Raw genomic sequence first — 18,897 nt, 5'->3', positions numbered from 1 at the left:
TTTTTAGATCCTTGTCTAGAACTTGTAATGCTAATTACTTTTGCCTTTACTTCTCCTTCACATCTCCTATTCACGATTCAAAGACTTTCTTTTCCTCCTTGAGATAAGAGTTACACAATTTGGGAATCTTCTAGATAGACAAGGGGTACCCCAATTGACTCACCCTGCATCCTTGTTCAGCATGGAAGAAGCCAGAGCAGTCTGCATCCTGATTCCCTATTGGCAACTTGAGTAACCTCTTCAGAGGATGGTGTGATAAGAATAGGAGGTAGGAATTGGCTAGGCAGTTAGGGAAAAAGGACCCTAAAGAAAAGTAGCCAGTTTCTTGCCTAAAACTCACAATGTCCTTGGGCCTCTTAGCAACATACTCTGTTCCAAAGGCCAAAAATGTCAAAAATATTTGGACTTTAATCTTAAAAGATTTTAGGGTTACCTCTTCAGAGGGGGGAATGTTAGAATGACCCTCCTCTTTGTTAATGTTAAAAATAAATAAAAGAAGAAGAAAGAGTACATGAAGTTATCAGAAAAAAGTGATGGGGAGATATGGGAGGAGTTGGAGGGAAGGGAGTGGATGTGGATTTGATCAAAACACCTTATATGCATGTATCAAATTCTCAATAAATTATTTATTTAAAAAAATTTATTTTGGGGCTGAAGAGATGATTCAGCAGTTAAGAACACTGGTTGTTCTTGCAGAAGACCTGGGTTCAAATCCCAGCACCCATATGGCAGTTAACAACTGTCTGTAACTACAGTTCCAGGGAATCTGACGGCCTCTTCTGTCCTCGTGGGCACTGCATGACATGGGTGCACTTACCTATATGCAGGCAATACACTCATACACATAAAATAAAAATAATAGCCAGGCGTGGTGGTGCATACCTGTAGTCCCAGCACTTGGGAGGCAGAGGCAGGTGGATCTCTGTGAGTTCAAGGCCAGCCTGGTCTACATAGTGAGTTCCAGGACAGCTGGGGCTACAGGGAGATCCTGCTTCAAAAAGACAAAAAAAAAAAAAAAAAAAAATTTTTTTAAAAATTTATTTTATGTATATGTTTTGCCTGCATGTATGTAAGTATACCCCATGTATCCTCTGAAGAGGTTACCCAAATGCCTGAAAAATCCAGAAGAGGGCATCAGATTCCCCCTGGAACTGGAGTTACAGACAGTTGTTAGCTGCCATGTGGGTGCTGGGAACTGAACCCAGGTCCTCTGCAAGAGCAGCCAGTGCTCTTAACCACTGAGTCATATCTGCAGCCCCATGCCCCTGGAATTTTAAAAATAATTAACATTCTTCTTAGTCAATTTCCCACATGTACAGGATGCTCATACTGACCACTCTCACTCCTCACCCTCTACCCCATCTCCCATCAGCCCAGTACACCTCTTCTTCCTTTTTTGTTTTGTTTTGTTTTTTAGTTTTCTTGAGACAAGGTTTCAGTATGTAGTCCTAGCTGGCCTGGAAGTTGTTATGTAGATCATCCCAGTGGCCTTGATCTCACAGTGATCCACTTGCCTATACCTCCTGAGTGGTAGAATTAAAGGCTTGTTTGTTTTGGGGGCCTAGATCTTATTCTGAACCCCAGTTCCATGGTGACCTAGAACTAAATATATAGCCCAGGACGGCCTTGAATTCATAATGATCCCGTTTCAGCCTCAAGTGCTGGATTACAAGGGTGGGCTACCACGTCTGCCTCAGAACAAAGAACTTTTGAGAATCTTTTATCCAGATTCACTAAATGCTTGTGTTCATTTGGTTTGCTATTTGATCATTCAGTCACAGTATATACATAATATCCCCTCTGCCATTTGAGAATGTTGCAAACACTGTCCATCTTTACTGCTAAATACGTGAATTTGCATTTCTTACATATGTAAAATACTCTAATATAGCCTGTGATAAGTGTAGTTATCATAGGGAAGTTTTTTCCTTAAGATTTACTTTATTTTTAATCATGTGTATGTGTGTTTGTGTGGGGGTATATGCATGTGGGTCCGGGTGCCTGCAGAGGCCCAGAGGCATTAATCTCCTGGAGCTGGAGTCACAGGTAGTTGTAAGCCACCTGATGTGGATGCTGGGAATTGAACTCAGGTGCTCTGGAAAAGCAGTAACTACTGAACCATCTCTCCAGGCCCTGGAAAGTTTCTTGAGACATGATCTATCTTTACCTCCCAAATGCTAAGATTACAGGCATGGACCACCACGCTCAGCTAGTTAGAAATTGAACATTGAAGTTCTATTTTATGACCATACTCATATTCAGTTCATACTGAAATTTCATCCGTCTCAACAGTGTCATATACACAGCTATTTTTCTCACAATAATCTGTTCACAACTTGGTTTGGTTTCTTTTTAAAATGTCATAGCCACTTTATTATTTTACACACACACACATGCACATTATTTTAAATTATGTCTATGCATGTATGTCATGTGTTGGTTTGTGTACATAAGCTGCCTGACATGGGTGCTGGAAACCAAACTCACATCCTCTGGAAGAGCAACAAGTGCTCTTAACACTGAGCTCCACAACTTTGTTTAAAACAACAACAACAACAACAACAACAGAAAACCTTTTAATTACACTTATTTGTATGCATGTGTAGGCATGCACATGCTTTGGCATGAATATGGAGGTCAGAGGATAACTTGAGGGAATCGGTTCTCTCCTTCTACCATATGGGACCTGGGGATTGAATTCAGGATGTCAGCACTGGTTGCAAGTGCTTTCCTGTTGAGCCTTTTCACCCCAACAACTCTAGTAATTTTGAAGAGGATCAGACAATTATTTTATGTACTGTATCTCAATGTGGGTTGTGTGATTTCTCAGACTAAACTTGCTCAGTTTTGGCAGGAGTACCCAAAGTGTGACGGCTACATCCTTTTCTGTACCATTATGAGAAGGCACCCAGTGTCCATCTGTCCAGGTACTGTTGAGATGTCTGTGCCAGATTTCCACATAGATTTCCCCTTTTGTAATAGGTATTCATAAAGACATTTAGAGGCTATATGAAATACTTTTTTTTTGGGGGGGGGTGTTCTTTTTGAGATCGGGTCTCCCTGTAGCCCCAGCTGGCCTGGAATGCACTATGTAGACCAGGTTGTCCTTGAACTCACCATGGCCGGCATAAAATACCTATTTGTCATCAACTTTTACCCAACAATTTTTTATCCATTAACGATTCTTTTCTGTATCAATCATTATTGTGGATATTGACAAATGATATTTAAAATTTAATATTATCAGCCGGTGTGGTGGCACATACCTTTAATCCCAGCACTCAGAAGGCAGAGGCAGGCAGACCAATATGAGTTCAAGTCCAGACTGGTTTACCCTTTATATGCATGTCTATGTGCTCCTATGTGGGAGCATATGTGTGCACGTGTATGGAGGCCAGAAGTTGACATCAGGTGGTCTCCTCAATGGCTCTCCACCTTCTTTCTCTTTCTGTTTTCAGACAGGGTGTCCCTGTAGTCCCAGCTGGCCTGGATCTCACAGATCACAGAGTACTGCCCTCCCTAGTACTGAGAAGGCATGTGTCACCACACCCAGCTATCAACACTATACTACTGAGCTACATCGTTTTAGGCAGGATCTTGCCCAGGCTCTGAACTCAATCTGTAGCCCAGGCAGCACTGGTAGTGCTGAGGTTAAAGGTGTGTACCACCACAACTGGTTCACCTTATTTCTTGAGATAGGGTCTCTCATTGAACCTGGAGCTTGTTGATTCATCTTGACTGGCTGGCTAGTGAGCCCCAGGAACCTGCCTGTCCCATTCTCCCTAGCAATGGAATCACAAGCATGGCTTTTTTCCAGGGATGCTACAGATCAAACTCAGGTTTTACAGTATGCACTTTTACAGACTAAGCTATTTCCCTAGCCCCTTGTTCTGTTCTGTTGTTTTTGTGGTACTTGGGGATCAAATTCAGGGCCTTGTACATGCTATGCAAGCATTCTATTACTGAGTTACACCCCTGTATGAGAGTTTACTTATATTTGTTGGAGAAAAACAATGTTACTCTTCCTTATTCTCCTATATTCAAACCCTCTAGACTATCCTATATGCAAACTAAGCTCCAGTTTATCCTTTCTGTATTTTCTTTTGAATTAGTAAGCAGATAAAGACACATTTTATTTCCATGTAGTTTCTATTCTAAATGTCAAGTATACATACACAGATACAGATTTGTGTTTTGCTTATTTATCAAGAAGAGCTCTTATTATGCTGTTATCTAGGTTGGCTTCAAATTCCTAGGCTCATCCTTAATCTTCCTGTCTCACCCTGCAGAACAGCTTGGACTATAGGTGCACTGCTTGTGTACTTTACTTTTTTCACTTACTATATCCTAGAGGATGTGAGATGGCTCGGCAGGTAAAAGTGCTTGCCCCTCAAGCCTGATGACCTGAGTTCAACCCCTGAAACCCATGGTAGGCATGGAAGGGAGGCCCACAAAGTTGTCCTTTGACCTCCATGTGCTTGCCATGGCATATGCACTGTGTCATTTACCTGCCCATATGCTCAGTCATCCCACCCCCTCCCATACTAAGAGAGTTAAAAAAATATCCTGGATTATTTCATATCAGGAAGATAGCATCTTTGTTCTCTCTTACAGCAGCATGGTACTCCACTGTGTGGAAGGTCCCATAAGCTACTTGGCCAACTTCCTAGGAGTGGAAATTTGAGTGTTTTTCTTATGTTTTACAGTTAGCAATAATGCTGCAATGAATAACCTTATTTAGCACTTTAGTTTTTTAGCTGGTTAGGAGTGGTGGCGCACACTTTTAATCCCAGCATTTGGGAGGCAGAGGCAAACTTCTGTGAGTTCAAGGCCAGTCAGGGCTATATAGTGAGACCCTGTCTCAAAAATAAAAGGGGAGGGGGCTGGAGAGATGGCTCAGTCATTAAGAACACTGGTTGTTCTTGCAGAAGACCAGGGTACGAATCCCAGCACCCACATGGCAGCTAACAACTGTCTAACTCTAGTTCCAGGGGCTCTAATAGCCTCTTCTGTCCTCCATGCGCATTGCAGGACATGGGTGCACTGACCTACATGCAGGTAATACACGCATACACATAAAATAAAAAATAATAAAATATTTTAAAAAATTATCTGAAACATAGAAATACATAAAAGTATGCAAATCATAAAATATGAAAGTTACTGAGTCTTTACAAGTTGAACATGCCTGAGAAGCCAGCAGTTTATGAGCAGCACCTTCTAGGCTGCCATACAAAGGGTAGTGCCAGCCTGACTTCCCTCACAGGCTAGTTTGTGCTGGCTTTTGAGCTTTGAAGAAACGAGTCATACATTATTAATTCTCTTGTGTCTGACTTTGTTCAAATTGTATTTGTGAGATTGACTTCTTTCTTTCTCATTGATCCACATTTATTGATCCATTCTAATGGGTATCTGCAGTTTCTGATTTAAATTTTAATCTATTTTTGTTGTTGTATTCAGTTTGATTCTGAGTGGCAACAGAGAATGAACATTCCAGTAAGTATCTTTTGCTAAATACATGTTCACTTATCTGCATATATTTAGAAGCAAAATTGCCTAGTCATAGTGTTCTGATTTAATTTCTAATCGATATGGTAATTCCACAAGAGCTTTGGGAAAATCAACTGATTTCACTTTCTTAGGAAAGATGCCTATCACAAATGGCATTGAGTACTACAAGATGATCACTGAGCACCACATCTTCATTGCCATCTTGTTACACAGCCTCTTGAACTGTGTGATCTACACTTCTGGATAGTTATTAGTCAAGGGAAAGGAATCTTTTTACTAGAATGATTGACTGACAGCAGACAACTATCAGGAAAGTAAAAATAAATTATAATGCTGCTAAGCTTGGTGGCATATATCTGCAATCTCAGCACTTAGGAAGCTGAGGTGGGAAGATTGTGGCTTCAAAGCCAGCCTGGGTAGCACAGCAAGCCAAGCGGCTAGAGATGTAGCTCAGTGGCAGACAGCTTACCTAGGTTATGCAAAGTCATGGATTATTCCATTACCAGCAAAACACACGCACACACACACACACAAAATGATGGATGGCTAAAAGGATGTGCAAAAACGTAGGTGAAGGTGATTTATTCTCTGTTCAAGTAGATAGAAATTATCATTTATGGCAGATTGGGACGTACTAATGTGGCAATTAGGATAAAAAGACAAATGTTTAAGGGTTATGGATAGGGGTTTTACTAGAAACAAAGTCTCCGAGAATGAAAAGGCAAGAGCAATCTAAATTCATAGCAATAATTTAATTCTTTCTTGGTAGTAAGAGCTTCAAATTTCAGGTGACTGTTTATCCTAGAAATATAATCATTTGTGAATGAGAAATTCCAAATAATCCTGTGATTTATGTACCTGAAATCCAACAATTCATAGCTCTAAGATAAAGTTTAAAGGAGGAATAATAAAAACTATATGCAGAACATTTCTGAGAAAATATATATATTGTTAAAAGAAAAAGACAAGGTTAAGTAACCCAAAATATTGTTCCTAGGGTAGTAGAATTGAGTGTCTGTTTTCCCAGGCATGGTAGTATATGCCTGTAATTCTAGTACTTGGGTTAGAGGAGGCTGATGCAGAAGGATTGCAGAGTTCAAGGCTAGCCTAGGCTATGTATCAAGATCCTATCTGAAAAAAAAAGTGGAGGGGGTGGGACTAGAGAGAGAGCATAGTTGAAGTGCTTGCAAGCACAAACACCTGACTCCATTCCCAGCACCCACATAAAAAGCAGGCATGGTGGTACCTGCTTGTTATCCCAATGTTGGGGAGACAGATACAGGATCCGTATCTGTGGATCCTTGAGGCTCAGTGGCCAGCCAGCCTATCCTAATCAGCAAGCCCTGGGCTGGGTCCCAGTGAAAGACCCTGCTTGATAAAACAAGGTGGATAGCTCCTGAGGAATGACTCCAGAGACTGACCTCTGGCCTCCACTCCCGCCCTTACACCCCCACCCCCCACCCCACCCCCCAAAAAAGAGTAAGCCAGGTGTGGTATTTCACACCTTTAATCCAAGCACTCCGGATGCAGAGGCAGGCAGATCTGAGATTGAGGCCAGCCTGATCTATATGGTGAGTTCCAGGTCAGCTGGGGTGATGGGGAGACCCTGTCTCAAAAAACCAAAACAAAACCTTCAACCCTCAAAAAACAAAACAAAACAAAAAACAGTGTAATTATTTTTCTGAATTTAAAAGTTGGGGGCTTTTTAAGAGCTATACCATTTGTAAGTTTGTAATTGAGGACTGATAGCTTACTGAATATGAAACACTAACACCGATGCTGTGAGGAATGAAAATACCTACATATAAAATATAGTTTTACCAAAGGATGTTATAAAGATACTGGCTTAATCTAGAGTCTCTAAAATGTGAAGGCAAAAGTATCACCTTTCAAATAAAAAAACAAAAACACGAAAGGGAATGAATACAAATTACTTACCTCATAGCAATACTGCTGAACTTTATGCAAAACTTTGTTTAGGTCCTTGTTCAACTGTTCAAGCTCTAGAACAATTGTTGCATATCTTCGCTGAAATTCAATGCTAATGGGCATAGAATAGGATTTCTGAGAAGAAAAATACCAGATTTTGATAAGGTTTTGCTTTGTTAACAATGCCAATGTCATGCGCTAAAAGAGCTCTACAAGTAACAGGTTATTACATGTGCCTATGCCCAACGTACAGTTCTTGAGTGTGATAATGGCTTTAATATTTAGGAAATTGTCCTTGTTCTGTATGGGTCTATACATGTGAGTGCTGTTAACTATAGAGGCCAGAGGCATTGGATCCCCCTGGGGCTGGAGTTACAGGTGGTTGTGAGCTGTCCAATGTGGGTGCTGGGAACTGAACTTGGGTCCTCTGCAAGAGCGATACTTTGAACCATCTTTCCAGTCCCCACCTACTTTCTAAAATGGAGAGTTTATATACAGAGAACTTAAATGAGCAAATGGTTGCCGGGCAGGGTAGTGCACACCTTTAATTCCAGCACTTAGAAAGCAGAGGCAGGCGGATCTTTGTTGAATTCAAGGCCGGGCTGGTCTACATAGTGAGTTCCAGGCCAGCTGGGACTACAGCTGTCTGAAAAAGAGCAAAAAAAAAAGGAGTAAAATGTTAATTAATCTACATATATACTTCTTAGTCATTCAACTTCTCAAGTTTTTGTTATTTTTCAAAATACAAAGCTGTCTGAATGCCTTTGAATCATTCCAGCTATTTCTCTAACCTGGAATCAAGCCAAAATAGCATAATTTAAGAACACAAGTGACAGAATCAGACTCCATCAGCTACTATGTAAGGAAGTTCCTTAAGCCCTCCACATCTGTTTCCAGAGAGAGAGAGGGAGAGAGGGAGAGGGAGAGAGGGAGAGAGAGGGAGAGAGAGGGAGAGAGAGGGAGAGAAGTTCATGAAGAAAATGAAAAATAAGTCAAAACTTTATAGTAGATTTTGGTGTGTATGTATGTGAGAGAGAGAGAGAGAGAGAGAGAGAGAGAGAGAGAGAGAGGATGGAGAGGGGGGAGAGAGGGAAGAATGAACAGAGAAAGGTCACCTTTTTTTCCTTCAGTTCTGAGAAATTTTCTATAACTTTTTTTTTTTTGGCTGTGCTGGGGATTGAACCTAAGGCCTCACACATGGTAGGGAAGTAGTCTACCACTGAAGCTAAATCTCTAGTTCTAAAATTTTGATAACTCTCCCTCTATTCTCCTTTGTGATGTATTTTATTAGGTAAATGTTCAACTATTTGTTTGAGAGAGTCCAAATATGTAGCCCAGGCTCATGTTCTTCCTGCCTCAGCCTCCAAGTGCTAGGATTACAGGCATGCACTACTAAGCCTAGCTTTCATATTTAGTCTGTTGTCTGTCTCTGTCTCTCTGCTTTTGAGGCAGGGTCTCATGTAGCTCAGGCTGGCCTCAAACTTGGTATGTAGTCGAGGATGATCTTGGTTTCCTGATTCTCCTGCCTCCATCTCCCAAGCATTAGGACTACAGTTAAAGGAATGCACAACTACCACACCCAGCTATCAGGCTGACTGTGGCACTGCTGTGTTCAAGACCCTTATATAGTAGCCTGAAGCTACATCACAATGCCAACATGGGCAGCTCTCACACTCCGCTCCACCTCACTTCACTTCATCCTGTGGGCAATTTTTTCTCTTATCATTACTAGAAGGAGATCTGTAAATAAGATATTTAGAGACTGAGCCTCACTGGGAATCCAACAGATTGGGCTAGGTTGGCTATTTTTGTGCTGGAATTACAAGTGCATACCACCATGGCTGACTTTTTTAAAAAAATATGTATTTCTTTTTATTATTTACGCGTATGTGTGTATGTCTATGCGAGTGTATGCCACGTGTGCCCCCAAAGAGGCCAGAAGAGGCCATCAGATCCCTTGGACCTGGGGTTATGGGCAGGTGTGAGTCCCCTTTAGTAGGTGCTGGAAACTGAACTCAGGTCCTCTGAAAAAGCAGCAAGTGCTCTTAACTACTGAGCCATCTCTATAGCCCCATGACTGGCCTTTTATGTGGGTGCTAGGGATCAGCCTCAAATCTTCATGACTTGTCTTGCAAGCACTTTATTATTTTATGTGTACTGCCTGCGTATACGCAGGTACACTCATGTCATGTAATGCCCGTAGAGGTCAAAAAAGGGTATCAGATCCCCTGGAACTGGAGTTACAGATGGTTGTTAGCTACCATGTGGGTGCTTAGGAACTGAACCTAGGTCCTCTGGAAGAGCAGCCAGTACTCTTAAATGCTGAGCCATATCTCTAGCCCCTCGATAGTTTTTCTTTTTAAAAAAAAATATTTTATTTATTATTTTTATTTTATGTGTATGAGTGTATTGCCTACACATATGTGAGGGCACCCGTGTCGTGCAATGCTGCGGAGGTCAGAAGAGGGCTTCAGAGTCCCCTGGAACTGGAGTTAAGGACAGTTCATAGCTGCCATGTGGGTGCTGGGAATTGAACCCAGGTCCTCTACAAGAGCAGTCAGTGCTCTTAACCACTGAGCCATCGCTCCAGCCCCCGCCCCTCAATAGTTTTTCACTGTTATTTTTTTGGTCGTTTTGAGACAGGGTCTCCCTGTAGCCTCAGCTGGCCTGGAACTCACTATATAGACCAGGCTGGCCTCGAACTCATAGAGATCCACCTGCATCTGCCTCCTGAGTGCTGGGACTAAAGGCATGTGCCACCAGCTTAAAGGCCTAAAAACCACATCAATGACCAGCATAGCAAACGACATTGGTGCAATAGTGGTACTTTTATCTTGGGGGTAATCAACAGCTACCTAACTGGACTTAAAGCCCATTCAATGGGAGGAAATTCATGTTTGGTACTGTAAACCTAGCCAAATACACATAGCTGGAGAGGGCATAGATCTTAAGAGAAAACTCCGAGACTGTCACATCTCTAAACAAATATAATTTCTTACTATGTGCAAAATATGAATCCTTAAATGTATAGACAAGTATCCCAATCACCACCCATCAAAAGAAGCTTCTTTATCAAGAGGCAGAGATAAGTACAGAGTTCTACAACTGGCTACACACAGAGATTGTCTGTGGACTACCCAAGCCTAAGTGGCACATCTAGGATGCAACCTCTACACCTAAGGCTCACAGAACATAAAACAAGGGATGAAGAGAACACTAATGCATCTTTCAGTTCTCTTCAATGAAGCTCCCTCATGCAGCAAAAGGCCAGGAACACAAGGGACCACAGATGGCCAGAGCAGAGAATCAGAGTCTGCAGAGTGTTGGTCCTTGGATACAACTCCTATATTGAGGTCCACCCACCCAGGGCTCAGGACCATTGTGGAAGATTGTAAGAGCCAGGGAGGAGGTCCATGACCATACAGAACTGGTCCTACAGGCACCTGGGACCCTTCTCATACAAACCTACAGCAATGGTATCACCATGCACAGAACCCATGCAAACTTAGGCAGACAAAAACCCAGCACAGAATTGTGGAAATGAACAGCAAGCCCTAACCTTGGTCGAAGAATTACTGGCAGCCGATTACTGCTGCATGAGGAAGAGTTGATCTTGAAGGGAGAGATTCTAGATAGGCTGATTAAACCCCGGTGAACGAACCTGCACTTGAGGGACATCTGGGGACACTAACTTTACATAATAGGCCTTAACACAAATGACAGAATGCATGAACTCCTGTGGGGATCTACGGGAAGTTGCCAAAGGAGAAAGGGACAGGGGCATAAAGATGATTTTCTGTATAAAATAGACAAAAATTCAATAAAAAATTAAAACAAAAACAAAAACAAAACAATAAAAAAAACTTCTGTCATTACAACTTCCTTGGATACATTAGTCTTAGGAATTCTACCCTCATGCAAACTGTCAAAGAAGCTAATCTTTCCATTAATCCTATGCAACTATGGAGTCAGTAGTATGATGGGTAGGCACTGCAGTGTACAGCTGAATTATTAGCATATATTTAATATAGTAAGAAACAGTGAAACCAAATGATGATTTAAAAGTAGTATTTATTGCTGGGCATGGTAGCACACACCTTTAATCCCAGCACTTGGGAGGCAGAGGCAGGCGGATCTCTGTGAGTTCAAGGCCAGCCTGGTCTAGTTCCAGGACAGCTGGGGCTACAGGGAGACCCTGTCTCAAAAAGACCAAAAAAAAAAAAGAGAGAAAAAAAAAGTATTTATTGAGCTGGAGAGATGGCTCAGTAGTTAAGAACACTGACTGTTCTTGTAGAGGATTCAGGTTTGAATCCCAGAACCCACATAGCAGCTAACAACTGTCCGTAACTCCAGTTCCAGGAGATCTGACAGCCTCTTCTCCTCCAAGGGCATTGTACGACATGGGTGCACTTACCTACATGCAGACATAACACTCATACACATAAAATAAAAACATTTAAAAGTAGTATTTATTGTAAGTCAGATGTAGTGGTACACGCCTGTAATCGCAGCACTCAGAAGACAGAGAGAGGATTGCCAGAAGTTGGAAGCCAACCTGGTGTACATACTGAGTACCAGGCCACTCAGGGATACACAATAAGATCCCTGTCTTAAAACAAAAAAATCCTCAAAGTTTTCTTCCATAAGATATTTGAAAAAAAAATACCAGCTACAGAAGGTCTTAGAATTAGATAAGCAAGCAAAGGAAAGATAAATCCTTACCAGCTTTTCTGCTTCTGTGTTCATTTCCCTTAATTTCTTAATATGTTCTTTTTTAATCATGAGAATTTTTGATAGTTTAGTCTATAAAGAAAAAAAATTAGAAATAAACAGAGACATTCGGGTATATCAAATTTCTAATTTTTCACTAAGATGCTTCAATAGAAATACAATATTTCAATATAAATACAGCAACACATTTTGTTTTCTATATTTGAATAGCATACAAGAAAATGTTATTTTAAAGTCAGCACAGTAGCACATAGATGCAATCTCAGCACTCGGGACACTAAAGCAGGAGGACTACAAGTTTGATGCCAGCTGAGACTATGAAGCCAAGTTCAAGGCCAACCTACAAAGTGAGACCCTGACTCAAAACAAATCTGAAGCGAGATGGCTCAGCAAGTAAAGGTGCTTGCCACCAAGCCTGACCACTTGAGTTTAATCCCCTGTACCACATTGTGGAAGGAGAGAACCAACTCCTTGAAAGCTGTCTTCTGACTTCCATATATTCACAGTGGTATATGTGTCCCACACCTCCAAATAAATGAATGTAACGAAATAGGCCCTGTCTCAAGGTAGAGGGGAGTAGGAAATAGTGGTAATAATATAAAATGCAGATGAGTTCTGCCACCTGCAGTGCCTTCTGGAGATGTGCACAGACACATGGCTACTTAAAGTTAATTAGGGCTGGTGTGATGGCTCAGCAGGTGTGATTAGTTTTTGTAAAATGAAAATCACCTGGGAAGAAGGAACCTCAATTATGGAATTTCCTCCATCAGGCTGGCCTGTGGGCATTTTTGGAGGTGAATTTTCTTGATTGCTAATTGATGTAGGAGGACCAGTCCAACTGTGAATAGTACCATCCCTGGGCAGGTGGGCCTGGGCTGTATAAGAGAGCAAGCTAGGGGAAACAAGCCAGTCAGCAGCATTTCTCTATGGTCTCTGTTTCAGTGCCTATCTCCAGGTTCCTGCCTTGGCCTTCCTTCATGATGGACTATGAGCAATATGCAAATAAACCCTTTTCTCCCAAGTTGCTTTTGGTCACAGTGTTTATCATAGCAACAGAGAAACCAACCTAGTACAGAAATTGGTACCAGGAATGAAGTACTGATATGACAGACCTGACCATGTTGTTTTGGGGAGGATTATGAAAGCCTTTAGAACTATGGGCTGAGGTGCTCAAAGCTTAATGAGCTATTTTGTGGAAGCCTGGAAGATAAGAATGTGAAGAGAGAAACAGATGATGGAGGCCTAGCTTGTGAAGTTTCAGAGGGAAGCAAAGACTCCATCAGGATTGTTTGTGTGATATTCTGTATTAAGAATCTGTGGAAGTGAAACCTGTGCTTCACTGGGATAATCAGTCTATGCTGGTCAGGTGGGGCTGAAAAATCAGCTGTGATTAACAAGAGACCAGCATTGCTGAGGTGAAATCTTTTGGGAAGTATTTCCTCAGGGTCAGCACACAAAGGCTGTGATCCAGAGGGGGCCAAGGCTATATCTTAAACTGGAAGCTAAATTTGGTAATTACAAGTACTAGTATTAATATGTGGTACTGGTCTTGGAATTCTGTACATGAAAGCTCCAGAATTCAAGGGGTCATGGAGAGAAGCTGAGGCTTGGTACCATGATAGGCCACTGGTGAAGGTGCACCTTCACATGCTGTGGAGACCCTAGGATATTGCAGATATCAAGACCATGGATATATCTGCCAAGGACAGCAAAAGGTCTGGAGTGGAACTGGTCCAAGCCTACAAGCCAAGCTGTGTGTTATGAATGACAGAGCCAGAGAAGTGGAAACCCAAGTCCTTCGGAGCCAGAAGTCCTAGATGTGAGACAATGAGCTACAAGATTTAGAGCTGGACTCTTGTTTTGCTTACGTGAGACTGAAATTTTGCCTTGAGTCTTCCCTAATGGAATAATAAAATATTTAATTTGTTTTTTATTTTATAAGAGCTATGGTTAGGAGACTTTGAATTTTTTTTTTGTCTTTTTGAGACAGGGTCTCCTTGTAGCTGTCCTGGAACTCACCATGTAGATCAGGCTGGCCTCGAACTCACAAAGATCTACCTGCCTCTGCCTCCCAAGTGCTGGGATTAAAGGTGTGCGCCACCACACCTGGCTTTGAATTTTTAAAAATATTTTATTATTTTCATTTTATGTGTATACATGTATGCCTGCATGTAGGTAAGTGCATCCATGTCCTTGGGGGACATGCCCTTGGAGGACAGAAGAGGTTGTCAGATCCCCTGGAACTGGAGTTATGGACAGCTGTTAGCTGCCATGTGGGTGCTGGGATTTGAACCCAGGTCTTCTGCAAGAACAGTGTTCTTAACTGCTGAGCCATCTCTCCAGCCCTAGGAGACTCTGAATTTTTAAAGAGATTTTTAGAAGTTAAGTCAGTAACTTTAAGACTGTGGGATTTTTAAAGTAGGTAAACATACTGCCACCAAGCCCGACTACCAGAGTTCAATCCCTGGAATCTTCAAGGTGGAAGGAGAGAACCAACTCCCCAAAGTTGTTCTGACTTCCACAAGTGCACCATGGCATGTGTGCACCCATCTACCCACCCCCCCAACATCTCAAATAAAATGTATTAATAAAAAATTAAAAATCTAGCCCAGTGTGCTAGTGCACACCTTTAGTCCCAGCACTCAGGAGGCAGAAGCAAGTGGATCTCTGAGATCAAGGCCAGCCTGGTTTACACAGTGAGTTCCAGGCTAGCTGGGGCTATAAGGAGATCCTGTCTCAAAAAGACCAAAAAATAAAAAAATTAAAAAAAAATCTAACTAGGACATATTAAAAAGGATTAAGGCATTAACCTGGAAAACTTAGGGGCAAAGTTCAGAGCCTTACCCCCATGCTATCTGTCCCACTGGCTCTCTGGACCAGTACTTGCCTACCCTAGGAGAGACCATGGGTCCTGCTCTAAAAATATGCCTATCTGGTTCCTCCAGTGTCTCCACCATAATGAAGGCAATTCAGCAGCAGCTCCAGTTGCTGAGCTCAACTGTGCAATGGTTTCCCAGGCAGCTGTACACTTGAAACAATTCTGTTTGTAGAACGCTCAACATGACCTCAGCTGACTGGAGTGGATTCACGTACGAATCACTTCAGACTCAACTCTATTCCTTTTTGCAGTCACATCTTTCGGGGGTTTCCAAACCACTTGTTCTGAACCACTAAGTGCCCAAGATAATTAAATATGAAGCATATACAAAAGCTTCCCTCTAACACATGTGCCATAATAAATAATGTTCTATCTTTGTCTTTTTGTTTTTGAGACAGGGTCTCCCTGAAGCCCCAGCTGGCCTGGAACTTGCTAGATCAGGGTGGTTTCACTCTCATGAGATCCACCTGCCTCTGCTTCCCAAGTGCTGGGATTAAAGGCATGTGCCACCATGCCCGGCTCAATCTTCTACTTTTGCAGTCCTTAACATCTACCTTGTTGTATTTTCATGAATTTCTACTTTACAAGGTTGAGTATTTTATACATGCTGAAGGCAGTATACAGTAAAATAGTAAAAACTTTTTAAAAAAGTCAACCTGAACCAGCTTTCACAGGTCAAAATGGAAAATTTGTAGACTAACAGGAATAAAAACTGCAAAGAAATGAAATACGAATACTCAAATCTGTAAGTTCACAGGTATACTTTAAAAAAAAGAAAAGAAAAGAAAATCAAGCATTATTACAGATTTAATCACCAAACTCATTATTTTGTACACTGGGAAGCAAAGAGAAAGCATCAAACATTTATCGTGTACCTCTAAATTACACCATTAAGCAACCAAATGAGAGATTAGGGAAAGTCCTTCATCCCTTACTCCTCCTCCCCTCTTTCAAGACATGGCCTTACTATGAAGGCTTGGCTGACCTGGAACCTTCTATATAAAGCAGGCTAGCATAAAACTTGTAGTGATCCTCTTGTCTCTGCTTCCTGAGTGCTGGGAGTTGTAGGCATGCACCAAACACCATGGCTGGTGATATTTTCCTTTATATAACTATATCAACTAACAAGCAAAAAAAGGAGGATAGAATGAAAAGAGCATCTTCCCAATCGTAATAAAGGAATGGCTCATCAATGACAGCTGACAGATGAAATGTCATGGACCTATCAGAAGAACACAAAACCATCTATAAAAATGTAGCATACAGGAGCTGTGGATGTAGATCAACTGGTAGAGTGACTGCCCAGCATGAATGGAGCCCTGGATTAGATGCCCAGCACTACATCAACCAGGCCTTGCAGCATTTGGGAAGAAGAGGCTGGAAGATTAGAAGTTCAAAGTTAAACCTGGCAAATTTGAGACAAACCAGGAATACATGAGGACCAAATCTCAAAATGAAAGAAAAAAAACGAGTACAAAATTCATATAAACACTCTGGGTTTGGTTCCCAGCACCCACATGGCACCACCACGCCTAGCTATATTATTTTCTTGTTAATAAACTCCAACTCCAACTCTGTTTCTTACTGGCTTGTCCTGAAATAATTTACCTCTGCAAAGAATCCAACAAAACAAAACAACCTGGTGTGGTGGTGGCACACGTCTTTAATTTAGCACTTTAAGTCACAGCTTAAGAGACGGTTCAGAGAGTAAAGTGCTTGCTGGATGAGCATGAGGACTGGAGTTCAGATCCCCAGCCCGAGCATCCATGAATTAATAAAAAGGCAGGAAGTGGAAAACAAAACAAACAACCAAAACAAAACCAAAGGGTGAGGACAGAAACAACTAACCAAAACTCTAGATCTCACTATCAATGTACAATAAAAACCTGAACACAGATGTTTAGAGCAGAATCAGAATTTATAATTGCCCAAACTTGGAAGCAATCATCTTTTAGTAGGTGAATGGATACATAAATGGTGGCATACCCATTCAAAGGAGTGTTAGTGCTAAAAGATGAGCTGTCAAACCATGAAAAGACACGGAAGAAAGTTAATTGCATACTCTACCCATCCTATTTCTTTCAGGCACAGTCATATTTCAGGAATTTCGCATACAATCCCAGCATTAAGTAGGTGGCATACATCCCAGATCCCTTAAGACTGAATTGTTAGAAACAGGGAGAGGGAGAGGAAGGGAAGGAGAGAGAGGGAGAGGGGAATGGTCACTGTGTTCCTGTGCTGGAACCCTGGTGGTAAAGCTCTGGCAGCCTTAAGATATTCTAGAGACACTTGTGCCCCTCCCTTTGCTTATCAAACTACTGGACCCCAAAGAATTAAAACTTCCCCAGGAATCAGCATGCTGGAGAAAGGGAAAAACTAAAAAGCCCTGTTACCACAGGGCCAGTCAGAGGAGGAAGAGATTTCATACATCTCTGAGAGCTTATCTCATAGTTAACATATGTATTTCCCCTGGCTTTTGTTTCATCTTTTCTATAAAACTAACACTGCTTCAGGAAAGGCAAAGAGAAGGTAAGATTCTTTCCCCTGATTTGTCCAAAGTATAAACTCATTTTCCTTTATCAATTTTTACTTTTCCTAGTTTCTTTAAAACACAGAGAAACTAGGTGGAGGGTTTATGATGTAAGTACAGTGCTGGATAGATGTTAACACAAAAGAGTTTAAGTTTTATTAATTTTCTATATTTTTTGAGACAGGGTCTCCCTGTAGCCCCAGCTGGCCTGGAACTTGCTACGTAGACCAGGATGGCCTTGGACTCACAAAGATTCACCTGCCTCTGCCTCTCAAGTGATGTGATTAAAGGTGTGAACCACCACACCGGGCCTTATTTTTTATGTGCATGAGTGTATTGCCTGCATGTATGTAAGTGCACCCATGTTATACAATGCCCACCATCGAGGTTAGAAGAAGGCGTCATATCCCCTGGAACTAGAGTTACAGACAGTATTTACCTGGAACTAGAGTTACAGACAGTATTTAGCTGCCATGTCGGTGCCTGGAATCAAATCTGGGTCCTCTGCAAGAACACCCAGTGCTCTTAACCACTGAGCCATCTCTCTAGGCCAACACAAAAAATTTTTAAGGCAGGAAAACTAATTCTGGTTTGTAATAGTTGATACATTTGTCCAAATCCTTAAAATGTTAATCCACGAGGGATCACACAGTAACCTACAGTCTTTGAGTGATGGTGATGTCAGTGTAGATTCACTGACTAGCAAATACCACTTCGGTGAAGGACATGATACACCTGTGAGGCAGGGAGCACAGGTGAAGTGTCTTATTGTCCTTTCAATTTTGCTATGAACCTAGGAAAATTAAGTGCACTAATACAAATATCAAACATATCAACACCAGAGAAGCTATCAATAAGCAGATGGTGTAGCAGTAGGCACCATGTGGCTCCCTTTGCTTACAATTCTCTCTGGGTATTTCCCTCAGAAAACAACTGTTCTGGGGCTGAAGAAATGGCTCAGTGGTTAAACAGAACACTGGCTCTTCTTGTAGAAGACCAGGGTTTGAATCCCAGCACCCACATGGCAGCTAACAACTGTTGGTAACTCCAGTTCCAAGGGATCCGACAGCCTCTTCTGTCTTCCAAGGGCATTGCACGACATGGGTGCACTTACTTACATGCCGGCAATACACGCATACACATTAAAAAAATAATTAAAAAAAAAAAAAAAACCTGTTCCAAGGGAAAAGTCTTGACTCTTCTCATATTTTCAGAAATCTATGCAATGACTTTTTAGACATACACAGGCGCCAAGGATCCAAGTGCAACTGATTATGACTAGTAATAATCAGATACATAAAGATTAGAGATGCATGCG

General features: G+C 41.6%; 1 protein-coding gene across 1 annotated transcript in view; it reads right to left on the bottom strand.

Moving 5' to 3' along the window:
- Positions 1–18,897, bottom strand: part of Lin9 (lin-9 DREAM MuvB core complex component) — a 61,448-nt gene that overhangs the window by 7,816 nt on the left and 34,735 nt on the right. Inside the window, exons 11-12 of the mRNA XM_008822374.3 lie at positions 12,163–12,243; positions 7,450–7,575 (exon numbers count right to left, since the gene is read on the bottom strand). Coding sequence (XP_008820596.1) covers positions 7,450–7,575; positions 12,163–12,243 — 207 coding nt within the window. The remainder of the gene's footprint in view (positions 1–7,449; positions 7,576–12,162; positions 12,244–18,897) is intronic.

The sequence above is a fragment of the Nannospalax galili genome, unplaced genomic scaffold (genome assembly GCF_000622305.1).
Source record: "Nannospalax galili isolate Female #2095 unplaced genomic scaffold, S.galili_v1.0 scaffold1508, whole genome shotgun sequence".
NCBI lineage: Eukaryota > Metazoa > Chordata > Mammalia > Rodentia > Spalacidae > Nannospalax > Nannospalax galili.
Note: the sequence above shows the minus strand (reverse complement) of the source record. Positions and strands in the feature narration are given on the sequence as shown.